The sequence below is a fragment of the Camelina sativa genome, chromosome 11 (assembly GCF_000633955.1).
Source record: "Camelina sativa cultivar DH55 chromosome 11, Cs, whole genome shotgun sequence".
NCBI lineage: Eukaryota > Viridiplantae > Streptophyta > Magnoliopsida > Brassicales > Brassicaceae > Camelina > Camelina sativa.
The window spans coordinates 23265310-23281112 of NC_025695.1; the positions used below are offsets into that span (position 1 = coordinate 23265310).

Sequence of the window (15803 nt, forward strand, 5' to 3'; positions counted from 1 at the left end):
TTTAAATTTTTTTTTTTTTTTTTTTTTGCATTTTTTGGTGGTTTGGTGTTAAACCAGATGTTATCGGTTTTCCGTTTTGGATCCAATCATGATTTGTGAAATTATATATCTCTATGATCAAAGGAAATTAAGTGCTTCGATCAGCAAGATTAGAGAATTCAGGTAACTGAAAACGCAAGAACTAAGTAATACAGAACACAAAGTAACATACTAAAATTTTTTTTTAAGTACCCTTACAATTTTCACCTAAGACAAACTTTTAATAAGGTCAAGATAATATACCTTGACTTATCAGTCTCTCATGTTCAAGGGTCTATATTCACAATAATAAAACCAAAGTTATATTCACATTAATTCGTAAAACAAAGACACACTGGTTATAAAAAAAATATCTGAAATATGATAATAATAAAAACATGTTTTATATGGTTCTCGTAATATTACTTAAAATGTATAACATTCACTAAGTTTCCCCTACTATATTAGTAGGTTCCAGCTTTGAGTTAATATTATAAACTTAAAATGTATAAATATTTTTTCTATATTTAAAGAAAACAAAAAAAGAGTAGAGTGTAGTAAAATGCTGCTGTTCGGTTTACGAGGATTTGGAAAATAATTGAAAGACATAAAACCAAAGTTATATTTGGTTTAAGTCCGGTTTATATTGAGTTTTGGTTAAATCAAAATCTCTTACAAATGTTCAACCCTCCTCATAAACCAAAAAATACATTTGGCCGCCATTAATGAAGATTGCAGAGTTAGGTTCGGTTTAGTATAATCTGATATTTTTGCTATCCGATTTAGGTTAAGTCCGGGTTATCGGTTCAGTATGTTAGGTTATTTTGAAATCTGATTTTGCTTAATGTCCGGTTTAAATTCAGTGATAATAAACCAATTTCTTCTCTCCCTTTGCAGAAGATTCTCAGACGAGAGATTTTCTCGGGAAAATTCGAATCGGGGAGAAAGTGAAGTAATGGAGGAAACTTTGACATCTATGCAAATTAGGTTGAAAGGGAGAGAGATTCTTGTGAGTTCAAGCCACAATGAACTAGCGACTGTTGTGAATCGACTCTTTCTGCGTAAAGAATCCAAAAGATATCAAACAGCGCGAACTCTGTACGATCACTGCGTCTCTGATTTCCCAGATTGCTTAGCCTTAAAGCTTCTTCAGGTCTATCAGTCTTCTTCGGATGGCGTAACAAGATTCCGATCGATCTATCAACTCTCAGAAACCCTCAACGATTTGAGGAACCGCGACTTCAAACTCTCTCTCGACTCTCTCTACGAAATCAAAAGGGCTTTGATTCCGTGCTTGACGATGCAAGAAACCAAAGAATCTGATATCAAGATCCTCAGAAGAATCGTGTCTTGTGTAGCTTACAATGTCGTGGAGTTGCATAAAGGCGAATGGGACGAGCTCGGCGATTGTATCTTAACGCTGGCTAATCAACAAGAACCTGTCAAGGCTTTTCACGTTTTCGTAGATTTGCCAACAGTCTACAAGAGTTCCATCGACAAGTTTAAGCCCAAAATCTGGGAGAAAGCTTGTACGGTCTTTCTTGATCCTTATAGGGTCGAACATTGGAGCTTGGCTTTGCAAACTCTTGTTAAAATGTGGATTCAGCTTGTCAAGACAGGTATGAGTGTCGAGTTAATAAATGTGTTAATGGAGATTCAGGTTTTCCCTTTTGTGAGTTCAGTAAAGAAGCTAATTGAGATGGAAAAGGAACTGTTTTTGGTAAAAGGGCTTGAAGATTTCGAGAGGTTCTTCTCACGAGACATGAGTCTGTATCATTACACTACGGATCAGTGCCGTTTTGTGTCGACTTTAATGAGCAAGATCGAAGGATTTGGGACTCATTTGACCAAGGAGGTTGTGATGAGGATCAAAATGCTGGTTACAGGACAGGACAACCGAGCCATGAAACCACATGATGATCTTAAGAATCGTTTTGACTGTGGCTGGAATGATCATTTGAAGAATCTATCTTCGCTGGAAGTCTTGAGAATCTTTGCGTCAACTGAACTTGAAGATAGGTCCAGAGAGATTGCAATCAGACGGCTCAATGTTTTACTCTCTGATCACACTTCAGAGAAGGTGCCAATAGACATTGCAGAGATGAGACAAATCCAACCATTGCTCATCTCTTGCCTAAAGGAAGAAGGAATCTCTGACAGTATGTTCAAAGTCCTAGGTGAGGTGGTGAACCATGTTACGTATGAGATGATGGTCTACAATGAGGATAAATGCTATGAGCTTCGCGATTATATTACATCGAGTGAAACAGGGTTTCAGAGAGCGATTTCTATCTTCCAATGCTTCACAATGGCGCTTGCTGATGAAGAGTTTTTAATTCCAGTAATGGAGAAACTAATCCCTGATATAATCACAGGGCTAGATCCACCAGGAGAGTTGTTGGTAGATAACAGTTGTTGGGTCTTGGCGTTTACCGGTGCCTTATGTGCAGCAACGCACATGATAGATGATTACGTTGACGCCGTTAAGGATATTGCACTTAAGATGGTAGATTCTGTAGGAAAGCTTGTTGAAAGAGAAATGGAAGTTGGCTTTGTGAGGAGAGCTTTCAGAGATGCGGAAACCATTGTGAAGAAACAATTGGAATGGTACGGTACAAGCGAATACAGATTCCTTAAGGGTTTGCTTTGGAGACTCTATGCAATCAAAGGCATGAAATGGGAAAGTAAGATTGTGTTATGGAGAATCAACGTGATTGTCGAGAGAAAAGTGAAAGAAGAGATCAAAGTGCTGCCAGAGAATGAGTTTGATTGGCTGAACCTAGGTGAAGATGATGGTGATAATGATGATGGTGATAATGATAATGGTGATGATGATGAGGATGAAGAATAAGATTGAATAGTTTTTGGTGTATACTGTATAGTTCTCATTGTAAAAAAAAAAAAAAAAGAGTTTCGGAAAATGTACATGTAGTTCTTAAAACACTTCATGATTTAGCTACAGAAAAGTAGAAAGAGAGAGTCAAACAAAAGAAAGAAACTGATGAGAAGGGAATTAAATAAATTGGATCTTACACTTGGAAGAAGTTGCAGAAAGGAGCTTTATTGGTTCACTGGTGGGTGGTAAGTACTTATCTTGCTCATCCACTTGATGAACCTTAACTTTGACCACTTCAAGACACTTCAAAATTCTCCATGAAATGTCTCATTTGTTTCACTTCTCTGTTAGTTTCTCCATATCCATATATCTTTAGCACCTTCACTCGACACAACAATAAACAGCTTTTATTCTTTGTCTTCTCCTCATGAACACAGACGCATGCATCCCCACATTCATCCGTGATCTCATGCACAAGACCCTATAAGGGTATCAAACATCATAGTTAGCAAGAAAGGAAAATATTTGCTTTAGTGTTACGTTTTGTTTCCAAACATACGTACCTTGATGACTAGAGTTTCTAGGTTTGGAGATTTCTTGAGCAGAAGCGGCAACACTTGCCAACCACGTTCCTTATGGCTCTCAAAAGATAACTTAACGAGGTTGTTGAATTCAGGCATATATTTACAGCAGAAATAAAGCACTTTATGATAACATAAACAAATTATCAAAATTAGTTAAGACATGGATTGAACATTTTGCACATTACAAGCTGTGACAACAAAACATGAGTAGTAGGAAACAGACCTCAAGAGAATCAGCAGACAAATGAAGGATCACAACATTCCTTATAGCTGCAATGAGCTTGGTTGCATCACCCTAGTAACCATCCGGCTTTGAAAAATTAGAGCCAAAGGGTACATCTTCCGGTGGGACATATTCCAGATACTTCCATAATCGAATCAAACTGAACGTCATAAATCTTGTCCGACATAACTAGAGAAGTCAAGGTACACAAGATTGGGCGTCTTATTAGTGACAAAGCATGAGTGGTTTTTTATATCATAAAAACGGTGATAAATAGATATCCTCTGTATGGATGAACCCCAAATCTTTTTTACCCAAGCCGGATACACGAGTGGTCTAAGAGGATCATCATCACATATGTTGACTTCCTCAAGCACAGGGCTAGCGAGGAGGCAGTCATACAAATCACACTAGAAACAGAGAGAGAGATTTTTGAGTGCAGGGAAAAGAACAGTACCGCCCGCCATTTGCCAACAACCTACAAGAGTTTCATCAAAAAGACAACAAGTTTAAGCACAAAATCTTGGAGGAAGCGAGTAAGGTCTTTCTTGATCCTTATAGAATCGAACATTGGAGCTTGGCTTTGCAAACTCTTGTTAAAATTTGGATTTAGCTTGTCAAGACAGGGATGAGAGTCGAGTTAATAGTTGTGTTAATGAATGTATAGGTGTTCCCTTTTGTGAGTTCAGTAAAGAAGCTAGTTGACAAGGAAAAGGAACATTTTTTGGTAAGAGGACTTGACGATTTTGAGCGGTTCTTCTCACGAGACATGAGTCTGTATGATTACACTAAGGATCAGTGCCGTTTTCTGTCGACTTTAATGATCAAGATCGAAGGAGTTGGGACTCATTTGACCAATGAGGTTGTGATGAGGATCAAAATGCTGGTTACATAATAGGAAATTCCAGCCATCAAACCACTTGATGATCTTAAGAGTCGTAGAGAAGAGTTTGACTGTGGCTGGAATGATCATTTGAAGAATCTATCTTCGCTGGAAGTCTTGAGAATCTTTACGTCAACTGAACTTGAAGATAGGTCGAGAGAGATTGCAATCAGACGGCTCAGTGTCTTACTATCTGATCACACTTCAGAGAAGGTGCCAATAGACATTGCAGAGATGAGACAAATCCAACCATTGCTCATCTCTTGCCTAAAGGAAGAAGGAATCTCTGACAGTATGTTCAAAGTCCTAGGTGAGGTGGTGAACCATGTTACGTATGAGATGATGGTCTACCATGATGATAAATGCTATGAGCTAAGCGGCTATATTGTAGATGCAGTTGGCGCAGCAGAGTGTTGTTTCGAACACGGACCTGCTGGGTCACAAGACTCTGTATCTAAGAACAAACAAGTGGAGATTGGCAAGGAAGCACAACTGACGTGGTAAGTCCGGTTTGGATGGAATAAGAAGATAAAGCAGAATCGGGAGAGAAGATATCTGGAAAATATCGTTCGCGATGGTTAAGGAAAGTGAGATTGTGGCAAACAAGAAATTGCCTTACTTGAAGATTTGAAGATCTTTTAGGGTTTTAGGGTGATCAAATATAAAAGATCTAGGGTAATGTGTGGTAGGTTTTTACTTGAACACTTAGAAAAACCTTTTGCGTGAGATTGTAACTTCAAGGCTGATCAAAGAAAGCTAAGAAGGTGAGTGTTGGATAATTCTCTTAGATCTATACTGGTGAGAGTTTAGATAGAGAAGAGAAGTGTGCTTAGATTTATTCTTGTAACCGATTAAGAGTTTAATAAGAATAAATAGTAAAAGCGTTCGCTTGACGTTTTCCAAGCAGAAGATTGTGGTGTTATTCCTCTATACCTTTACAATTGGTATCAGAGCAGACACCTGATAAAAGTCTGCTTGTCTTTTCAACAGGTGAGATCTTGTGACAAGAGGTATGGAGAAACCACAAGCTTTTGTTGCGATACCGAAAAATCTGAAACTGGATCCAGAGCATTATGGGCATTGGAAAGTGTCGGTCAAACAGGCCATTCAAGGTATCGACATGGAGGCCTGGTTTGCTGTTGAAGATGGATGGACCAAACCAATGGTGAAAAATGACAAGGGTGAATCAATGCTTAAACCTCAAAACCAGTGGACTACAGATGAAAGGCTGAGGCTAAGCACAACTTCCAAGCCTTGTCGGTGATTTTCAACTCCCTGCCACTGGATCAGTTCAATAGTGTCCAAGGTTTTGTGTCTGCGAAAGAAGCTTGGGTTATCCTCCAAGTTACCTTTGAAGGAACTAGCAATGTAAAAAGGACACGCCTGGACAATCTGGCTTCAGATTTTAAGAATATGTCCATGGAAGAAGGTGAGACCATTGCGAGTTACAGCAGTCGGTTGAGTGCTATTGCACAGGAAGCTGTTATCATGGGAAAACGTTACAAGGACAAGAAGCTGGTGAAGAAATTTCTTAGGAGCATTCCAGACAAGTTTCAACCACATCGATCTGCCATTGATGTTTCCTTGAACTCAGTTGAGTTGAAGTTCAGTCAAGTTGTTGGGATGATGCAGTCGTTTGAGATGCAGCTGAAGAAAAAAGAACATCGCGCTGAATGATCATTTGCTCTGAAGGTTGTTGAAACATCGAAGAATGCTGAGACACAAGATACTGCAGATGAAGAAAAAGTTGGGTTACTTGTTAGGAAATTCTTCAAGAAGATGGAGCGTGGTCAGCACAGAGGATCACCATCTACAGTCAGAAGTGATTCGGAAAGGGACTTTAAGAGGGGTGATAGGCAAGAGCGCCAATGTCTGGAGTGTGAAGGATACAGACATCTCAAGGCAGAATGCCCTAACTACAAGCGCAGAGGGTTGATGCAGTGCTATGGATGCAAAGGATATGGACACACCAAGGCTGAATTTCCTACTAAAGAGAGTAGATCCAAATCGTTTGTCGTCTGGAGTGATAGTGACTCTGATGATAACGAGCAAGATGGTGAAGTTCTCAATAACTGTGTGGCTCTGCTGGGAGTCATTGAGGAAGATGAAGTGATGGAGCAGGAAGTGAAGGATCAACCAACTGTTGTGTCAGAATCTGAAGATGATGAGGCGGATCTACCCGCTGAGGAACAGGTTACTCTGTTAATTTCAAGTCTGGTTCAGAAAACTCAGGAGTATGATGTGCTGTTGGCTGAAAAGACAGATCTGCTGGCAAGGTTCAACTCACTGTCTTCAGATCTTGATGAGGAAAGAGCTAAGTCTCAGGGACTTGAAAAGCAACTGAAAGAACAGCTTAAAAACATCAGAATGCTGAGCAAAGGAACAAAAGATCTTGACACCATTCTGAGTAGTGGGAGGATGGCTAATACTAAGTGGGGACTTGGGTATCAAGGTAATGATGCTTCAACATCCACGAAGTTTGTCAAGGGTCTTGACACAGAAAAGAAAGAAGTTATACCCATCGAACCAAAGACACAAGCGGCAGTACCGATCAAAACCGATTCTCACCAAGCAAGAAATATGCGTTCTCAAATGAGGATTCAGGCTTCTTACCAAGCACCTTTTAGAGTTATGTCTATGACTCAGTCATTTAATCCATATGGGTTGGCTGCAAATCACTATTCAGCACATCAGGCATTTGGACCGGCTTATCAAGTTTCACGAAGTCGAAGAAACGGGTGTTGGTACTGTGGAAACCTAACTCATTTTAAAGCACAATGCTATGAGTACAACAATCGCGTGTCAAGGACCACTCAACAAGTGACTTATCCTAGAGATATGAGACCAATCAAAAAACCACTGTTTATCAAGAGGAGTGGTATGTACTGTAATGTAGCACATGCTGAGGGTAAGTTTGGTTCTGACCAAAAGAAATGGTACTTTGATAGTGGCTGTTCCAGACACATGACTGGAGCTCATACCAACCTGTCAGAATTTGAGAATGTGTCTACTGGTCGGGTTACTTTCGGTGATGGAGCAAAACAAGAAATCAAAGGAAAAGGTGTTACTGGTGGAAGTGCACAACCTAGTCTGAGAGATGTTTTTTTAGTTGATGGGTTAAAGGCAAATCTCATCAGTGTCAGTCAGTTGTGTGATGAAGGCCTGGATGTTACCTTCACTAAACAGGATTGCAAAGCTATTGATCAACAAGGATCTGTGAAGCTCGAAGGGAAGCGGTCAGGTAAGAACTGCTATATGTGGAAGTCAACAAATCATTGCTTTCATGCATCCACTGGGACCGACACTGAGTTGTGGCACCAGAAGCTGGGTCATCTGAACATACGCACCATGCATAAACTCGCGCATCAAGATATTGTTCGAGGGATACCTTAGCTCCAATCTGATCAACACTTTGTGTGTGGACCATGCAACAAAGGAAAACAAGTAAAAGTGTCACACAAGGCAGTTCCTGATGTGCGCACTGAGCGTATTTTGGAACTGGTACACATGGATCTTATGGGTCCAATTCGTGTCAATAGCCTGTTGGGTAAACGATTCATTTTTGTTCTGGTCGATGACTTCTCTCGCTACACATGGGTGCGTTTCCTTAGGGAAAAATCAGATACACTTGAATGCTTTCGCATCTTGGCTCTCCAAATTAAAGGCGAGAAGTGGGCTTTCAAGGCAATACACAGTGATCGCGGTGGTGAGTTTCAGAATGAGCAGTTTAATCAGTTCTGCACTGCTCAGGGGATTATGCATCAATTCTCAGCACCCAGGACACCGGAACAAAATGGCATAGTTGAACGGAAGAACAGAACCCTGCAGGAGATGACAAGAGCAATGCTTCATGGGAATCAAGTTCCTCAACAGTTCTGGGATGAGGCTGTCAATACTGCATGTTACATTATCAATCGAGTGTATGTTCGACCAGGAACCTCCAAGACACCCTATGAATTGTGGAGGGGTCGCACTCCATCAGTCAACTATTTCCACGTCTTTGGTTGTGTATGCTACACCTTAAATGACAAAGATCAACTGGGAAAATTTGATTCAAAGAGTGATGGTGGGTTATTTATGGGTTATTCTGGCAACAATACTGCTTTCCGTGTGTATAACAAGCGTCTGCGTTCTGTTCAGGAAACTGTCAATGTGGTGTTTGATGATATTTCTTTCCAGCGAGTCTTGCTCATACCAATCCCATACCCAGATGACTCGGTAACTGATGCTCCTGAATCTTCTTCTAGTGTTCTCGAGTCGCCAGCCTACACAACACCTCCCTGTGTTTCTTCTGAGGTGTACCCTCTTCCGGATGTCTCTCAAGTGCATCAGAATCACTCCTCTAATGATGTTATTGGCGAGATTCAGGGGGGAAGAGTTACCAGGGGAAAACAGATTGACTTTCTCCATCTGGCTGGAAAGAAACAGCGATCAATCATTCAGCAAGTGCCTCAGGACTCTGAAGTTGTACAGTTTGCATGTTTTGTTTCCTCCGTTGAGCCAAAGAATCACAAAGAAGAACTGGCCGATGAGTTTTGGATAGCTGTTATGCAAGATGAGCTTGAATAGTTTGGTCGCAGTGATGTATGTGAACTCACAAGCAGACCGGTGGATGTTGATGTGGTAGGAACCAAATGGATTTTCAAGAACAAGAGTGATGAGAATGGATGCATTGTGAGAAATAAAGCTCGCCTTGTTGCTCAGGGTTACTCACAAGTAGAAGGAGTCGACTTTGATGAAACCTTTGCACCAGTGGCAAGATTGGAATCCATTCGCTTCCTGTTTGGCATGGCATGTGCATTAAATTTCACATTGCATCAAATGGATGTCAAGAGTGCATTTCTGATGTTCATATATTTTACCTTGTTTTCCCTTAATATATTCATATCTTTTGCATCCTTTGCTATCCTTTTTGACCATTATTGCATAGTTTTAGGATTGTTCTTGCATTAGAGCGTAGTTGCATTGTATTTGCATATTTTCTTGCATAAACAGGTGATTTTGGAGCCTAAGGAGCATGGAAGCAATGCTGAGGAGAAGTGAAGCAATCATGAGGAGAAAGCAAAGGAGTTAAGGCTGGAGAACCACGGTCCGGATTCCCACTCGACTGCCCACTCGACCAGACACTCGACCGTGTGCTGAGAGAGACTTGACCGAGTGGAAGGAGCACAAGAAAACCCAACTCGACCGAGCATCGGGTCGAGTTGTTTGATTCTTGACATATTGCTTAATGCTTGCTTGTATAGATTTTTTACTTTGTGAGAACAAGTCTAGAAATATATGAGCTTGATTGTTTTTGCCATGAGAGTAGATTAACATGTTCTTAGAGATTAATGTCTAGAGATTAGCTCATGTTGATTGAGGTTTGTTGATCAAGTTAGATAACCACAATCTAAGTTCAGCCCATGAATCCATCCCTAAGACCTTCCTTGTCTATTGATTTCTTAGTCTTAATCTTTTTGTTTGATTTACTTTTGTCTTGCTCTGTTTTGTATGCATTGCTCTGTTTTACGTTTTTGTCCAGCTCGACCCTGCACTCGATCTACACTCGATCGAGTGCTTGCTCGAGTTCATTCCCAGAACTCTTGTTTATGATTTGTGTCTGTCCTGTCTCGTTTCTTATTTCATTCTAGTTGCATTTCTGTTGCATTCATTTAGTTTCATGTTCATTACTTTCCTTGCATTAGTTCATTACCTGCATTACTATAGTTTGATCTCTGTTCTAGTTTCATTATTGCCATAATCATTCTGTTCCATTACATTTAGTATCTTGTCCATTCAGCTTTTACATTCTGCATTTTACATTCTGCAATAGGTTGTTAGTGACAAACACCCTCTATAATTGGCTTAACTTAGACAAGTATTGCACACCTTGATTGCTTGCATTCACTCATTTAGGATTGATACCTCTTATACTACAATTGCATAAGGGGAATTGAAACACCCTGCTTTCACCATTGTTCATCATCATCAACACATCATTCATTCACATTCCATTTCACACACACACAAGAAAGGAACTCGTTTCAATTTCTTAATGGGATTCTTCACGAGGAGGTCTATGTTGAGCAACCTAAAGGGTTTGAAGATCCACAGTATCCGCAGCAGGTATACAAACTGAAGAAAGCTCTGTATGGAATCAAATATGCACCTAGAGCCTGGTATGAGAGGTTGACAACGTTCCTTATGGAGCAAGGCTATGTTCGCGGAAATGTGTGTTCGTTCTTAGTCTTGATAAGGGCCTGATGTTTGTGCAGATCTATGTCGATGACATTGTCTTTGGATCAACTTGCCAGCAACTCGTTACTCAGTTTGTCCAAAATATGACTGATGAGTTTGAAATGAGTATGTGTGGTGAACTAACTTATTTCTTGGGCTTGCAGGTACAACAATCAGCTGATGGCATATTTGTGTCTCAAAGCACATATGCGAGGGGTTTGATAACAAGATTTGGTCTTACAACCAGTAAGGAGGCCAAGATCCCTATGGGGGTGAATGATAAGCTCTCAAAGGATGAAGCAGGAGAAGACGTAGACGAGAAGCTGTATCGAGGGATGATTGGTAGTCTTTTGTATTTGACAGCAAGCCGTCCTGACATCTGCTTAGCGGTTGGTGTATGTGCTAGATATCAAGCCAAACCTAAGAATTCACATCTCCTGGCTGTAAAGAAGATCATCAAGTATATCGAAGGCACAATCGAACTTGGTATCTACTATACCAAGGTCACAACCACCAGCTAACAGGCTACTGTGATGCCGATTGGGCTGGGTCTGTGGATGATCGCAGAAGCACAAGTGGTGGATGCTTCTTCATGGTAAACAATCTCATATCCTGGCACAACAAGAAGCAAAACAGTGTGTCTCTGTCAACAGCAGAAGCAGGGTACATAGCCTTGGGGAGTTGTTGCAAACAGCTAATGTGGATGAAGCAGATGGCTGTCGACTATGGTATTGTTTCTAACTCTATCTTAATTCATTGTGACAATCAAATGCAATAAACATCTCGAAAAACCCTGTTCAACATTCTCGAACTAAACAGATAGATATCAAACATCACTTCACTAGGGGATTGGTTGAGGCGAAAGTGATTGAGATTGATCATGTCCGTACTGAATTTCAACTGGCTGATTTGTTTACTAAACCTTTGGACTTTACCAGATTCACTAATCTGCGAAAGTCCATTGGGATCTGTGAGATCTAATTCTTTGTTGAGTTTGTGCTGTCTTGGCTGTTAGGGACATGCATCAAATCAGGCCATGAGAATCCTAGAATATATAAAAGGTTAGCAGTTATCTTGTACTTAAAGACTGGGTGTAAAATAGGTGCATGTCATGCCGGTCCATGTCCCTGTAAAACGTTGTCATGTCATTAGGAGGTCAAAGAGCTGAGGAGAGACAAAGTCCTGTGTGATTTTCAGAGGCTTAAGCTGACGTCGGTGATTGATTAAGCCAAGTGATATCACTGGATGTCATGATATTCGAAGTACAAAAAGGTGGCAGTCCCAAGCCCAAGCAATGTGAAACATCAAAGCAGTAGAACAAAAAAAATAATAATAATAATAATAAAAAAGGGGGGACGAATCTTGCTTCTTGATATCTCCAAAGAATTTCCAGCTGCCTATGCATGTTTGGTTGGCATTAAAAGGACTAAAGGCATGACAGTGTGAAAGTCTAGCCACCATTGTCGACTATTGATCTTCGACAATTCAAGAGGTTGTGGTAGTATTTGAGGTGTGTGCCGATACAAGTCATTGGCATGAGCTTATTGGGTGAGGTTTCCAGGTGTGTTCCATGTGTTTAAAACTAAAATATCATGGTTTGATCTCTTTCTGGGTCCCTCAACAATTCTCTGTGAGGTTTGAAGTTTCTGAATGATAGGATACATTAACTTGCATGATTGTAGCTTTTCCTACTTGGGAAGGTTCTTGTTGTACTAAGTGGTTGTTCGAGTGGTTACAACACCAAGTATTTCAATACTGCTTCCTCGACTTGATTTGCAAGGCTCTGAGGTTGTCAGTTAAGATTCTGCCGTATGCAACGGTTGAAGGTAAGTAAGTTGGTTGAATCATCTACTTGTTATCTCTCTATATTGGGTGTTTTTGACTCATGTTTGCCAAACAAGCTGGGGGAGATGTGACGGGGATTCCAGTGGATGACAGGTTCTGTTATGGGGGAGTCCTGTTGCTAACTGTGTGGAGGAGCAATTTCTCTTCCTTGTCTTGTGTTTTTGTGTGGTTTTTGCTTATGTCAGGTTTTTGAGGATCGGTTGCTTCTTTATCAAACTGAGTCAAAAAGGGGGAGATTGTAGATGCATTTGGCGCAGCAGAATGTTGTTTCGAACAAGGACCTGCTGGGTCACAGGACTTTGTATCTGAGAACAGACAAGTGGAGATTGGCAAGGAAGCACAGCTGACATGGCAAGCCCGGTTTGGATGGAATAAGAAGATAAAGCAGGAGCGGGAGAGAAGATATGTGCAGAATATCGTTCGCGATGGTTAAGGAAAGTGAGATTGTGGCAAACCAGAAATTGCCTTACTTGAAGATTTGAAGATCTTTTTAGGGTTTTAGGGTGATCGAATATAAAAGATCTAGGGTAATGTGTGGTAGGTTTTTTCTTGAACACTTGAAAAAACCTTTTGCGTGAGATTGTAACTTCAAGGCCGATCAAAGAAAGCTAAGAAGGTGAGTGTTGGATAATTCTCTTAGATTTATACTGGTGAGAGTTTAGATAGAGAAGAGAAGTGTGCTTAGATTTATTCTTGTAACCGGTTAAGAGTTTAATAAGAATAAATAGTAAAAGCGTTCGCTTGACATTTTTCAAGCAGTAGATTGTGGTGTTATTCCTCTATACCTTTACATATATTGCATCACAAAGTAAACCAGAATTTGAGAGAGTGGTTTATGTCTTCCAGTGCGTAAGAATGCCGCTTAGTGATGACAATTTTGTGAATCCTGTGTTGGAGAATCTTCTCCCAATGATAAGAACAAGGCTAGACCCACCAAGAGAGTTTTTTGTAGATCACATTTGCTGGGTCTTGGCGTTTATGAGTGCCTTCTTGATAGAGAACCTAGATTATACTGAAATCGTTGTGGAGATTGCACATAAAATGATAAATTCAGTGAGAAAGCTTGTGGAAAGAGGAATGGAAGTTGGAATTCTAAAGAGAACTTTCACAGATGTTGAAACTATTGTGAAGAAACAGCTGGAATGGTACAGGGAGTTGGAATACAATTTCCTTAAGGGTCTACTTTGGAGACTCTATGCAATCAAAGGCATGAAATGGGAAAGTAAGATTGTGTTGTGGAAAATCAATGTAATCGTCGAGAAAGGAGTAGACAATATGCATAAAGAGCTGCCAGAGGAGGATGAGTTTGATTGGCTGAACCTTACTGATGATGTGACGATGACGAGTAAGAAAAAGAGGAGAAAGAACTGCCAGAGATTGAGTTTGATTGGTTGAATCTTACAGATGAGGAGGTTGAATAGAAAACTACTTTATTTTTGGGGTGTATAGTCTTAAGTTGTGCTGTCCTAGTTTTTTGGTGTTTAGTTTGCATTGGAGAAGAAAATTGTAATAAAAGAGATAGATAGAGTGTGGGAAAATGTAACTAGTTCTTGTCTTCTTGAAACATTTCTCTCGTCAATAAACACTTGAGGGTTCACATAATGCCAAGTTCTACACTCTGCATCTGTTTAAAGTTAAGTACAATGGCTGCTCCTTCCACTGAAATTTCTCCCTCCAATGTATATTATGTAATAGGTAACAAGCTCAGCTTTGGCCTCTGTCTTTACTCCCGCAAAAGTAAACACAACATCTGAAACACTATCTATGGATCCTCATTGTATTACTGAAATCTCATCGTTAATGCTTCCACCTGTTTACTGTCTTGGAACCTACGGAGAATGAGGAATCCATGGATGGATCAGAAGAAGATTTCCCCATGCAAATACAAAAGACCGGCCGCATCACAAAGAATTTTTAGAGAGCCCCCAAGTTACAAAGGAGGTACAAATTACAGAGGAAGAGAGGGTTTGTTTTGTTTTTAGTTTTTAACTCATTCCAAAGTCCCACATCGCTTACAATGTAAAAGTGGAAGACAAGACAAGTAATATAAATAACGAGCCACAGTACAAAACAAATCATACATTTCTCGGCCTTTCTGCTAAGATCAAGTGTAGTATCTGTTCTTATCAGTTTAATATCTGATATATAGGTCATCGGCCCATACGCTATTAACTCTATTTTTTGGGGAGAAAGCCTGTTGTGATAGCTTGCTATCTGGGCTTTTGCGAGTTGCCCATGCGTTGCACTACTGCACGGGCTTAGCTCATCCCACCAATAACTCAGTCAATAACTTAATGTAGTGTATTTTCCTCTGTCTAAGATAGTGAAAGTTACTTAACTTGATGGCCGGTTTAGTTCCGTTCATATTCAGTTTCATAATTAGAAAACTCGTTGTACACATTGAACCCAATTACGAGAGAACAAGATTCTAAGACTAGGACCAGTGGCAGACCCACATTAATGTTTGTGGTGGCAGTTGCCACTAGTAAAAAACAAATATTTAAAAAATTTACACTATGCATAAATCATTTATTGGCAAAATGGTTTGAGAACAAGCTTAAAATCTGCCAAGGTCAAGGGTTCAACAGCACCTAATGACAATCTACCCCCATTAAATTTTTTTGTTGGGTCCGTTCCTAACTAGGACGGTGACATTTGACGGAGACGTAATATCAGGATCACTATCTATGGATCCTTCTTGTATTACTGAAATCTCATTGTCAATACTTCCATGGATGAATCAAATGAAAATTTCCTCCATGTTGGTGCGGGATTTAGCACCCCCAATATACCGATCTAAACCAGAAAGATAACCGATTACTTAACCGGGAATCCGGTCCAGTCCTAATTGATAGTTTATTTAAGGCCCGTTCGAACAAGGAGGCCCAGTCCTGAAGATGGAGAGCCGACTTCCCAATTCGCCCTGTAGCCGATTTGAAGAAGAAGGAGCAACTTTCCATATCTTGGTTTAAATTATAAGGAAAGTTGATATATTCTGTAATCTAGCAAAAAGTATAAATAAGGGGAGACTTCTCCACTGTAATGATCCAGCAATTAATACAAAAAAATCATTCTCTCTTTGTTCTTGCAAAACCCTAATTTGAGCCCTAAGAGATCTACACCCCTTTTTCGATTTCTAGCTTTAATCGAGTTTCTTGAGACGTAACTTCTGTGAATTTGTTTCCCCCCCCCCCC

General features: G+C 40.1%; 2 protein-coding genes across 2 annotated transcripts; both read left to right on the top strand.

The window, feature by feature from the left end:
• Positions 918–3054, top strand: LOC104724101. The gene has a single exon (XM_010442548.2). The coding sequence runs from the start codon at positions 974–976 to the stop codon at positions 2867–2869; it is 1896 nt and encodes a 631-aa protein (XP_010440850.1). The 5' UTR covers positions 918–973; the 3' UTR covers positions 2870–3054.
• LOC104728242 lies at positions 4431–14003 on the top strand. Its single transcript, XM_010447255.1, has 4 exons — positions 4431–4499; positions 4560–4931; positions 11850–11865; positions 13426–14003. The coding sequence occupies exons 1-4, from the start codon at positions 4431–4433 to the stop codon at positions 14001–14003; spliced, it is 1035 nt and encodes a 344-aa protein (XP_010445557.1).

What these genes read in the sequence shown, in the direction of transcription:
- LOC104728242 (XM_010447255.1), top strand. Translation starts at nt 4,431, where the DNA reads ATGAGTCTGTATGATTACACTAAGGATCAGTGCCGTTTTCTGTCGACT. An exon ending in TAATGATCAAGATCGAAGGA is followed by an intron (nt 4,500 to 4,559) that starts GTTGGGACTCAT and finishes GTTACATAATAG; the next exon opens with GAAATTCCAGCCATCAAACC.
- LOC104724101 (XM_010442548.2), top strand. Translation starts at nt 974, where the DNA reads ATGGAGGAAACTTTGACATCTATGCAAATTAGGTTGAAAGGGAGAGAG.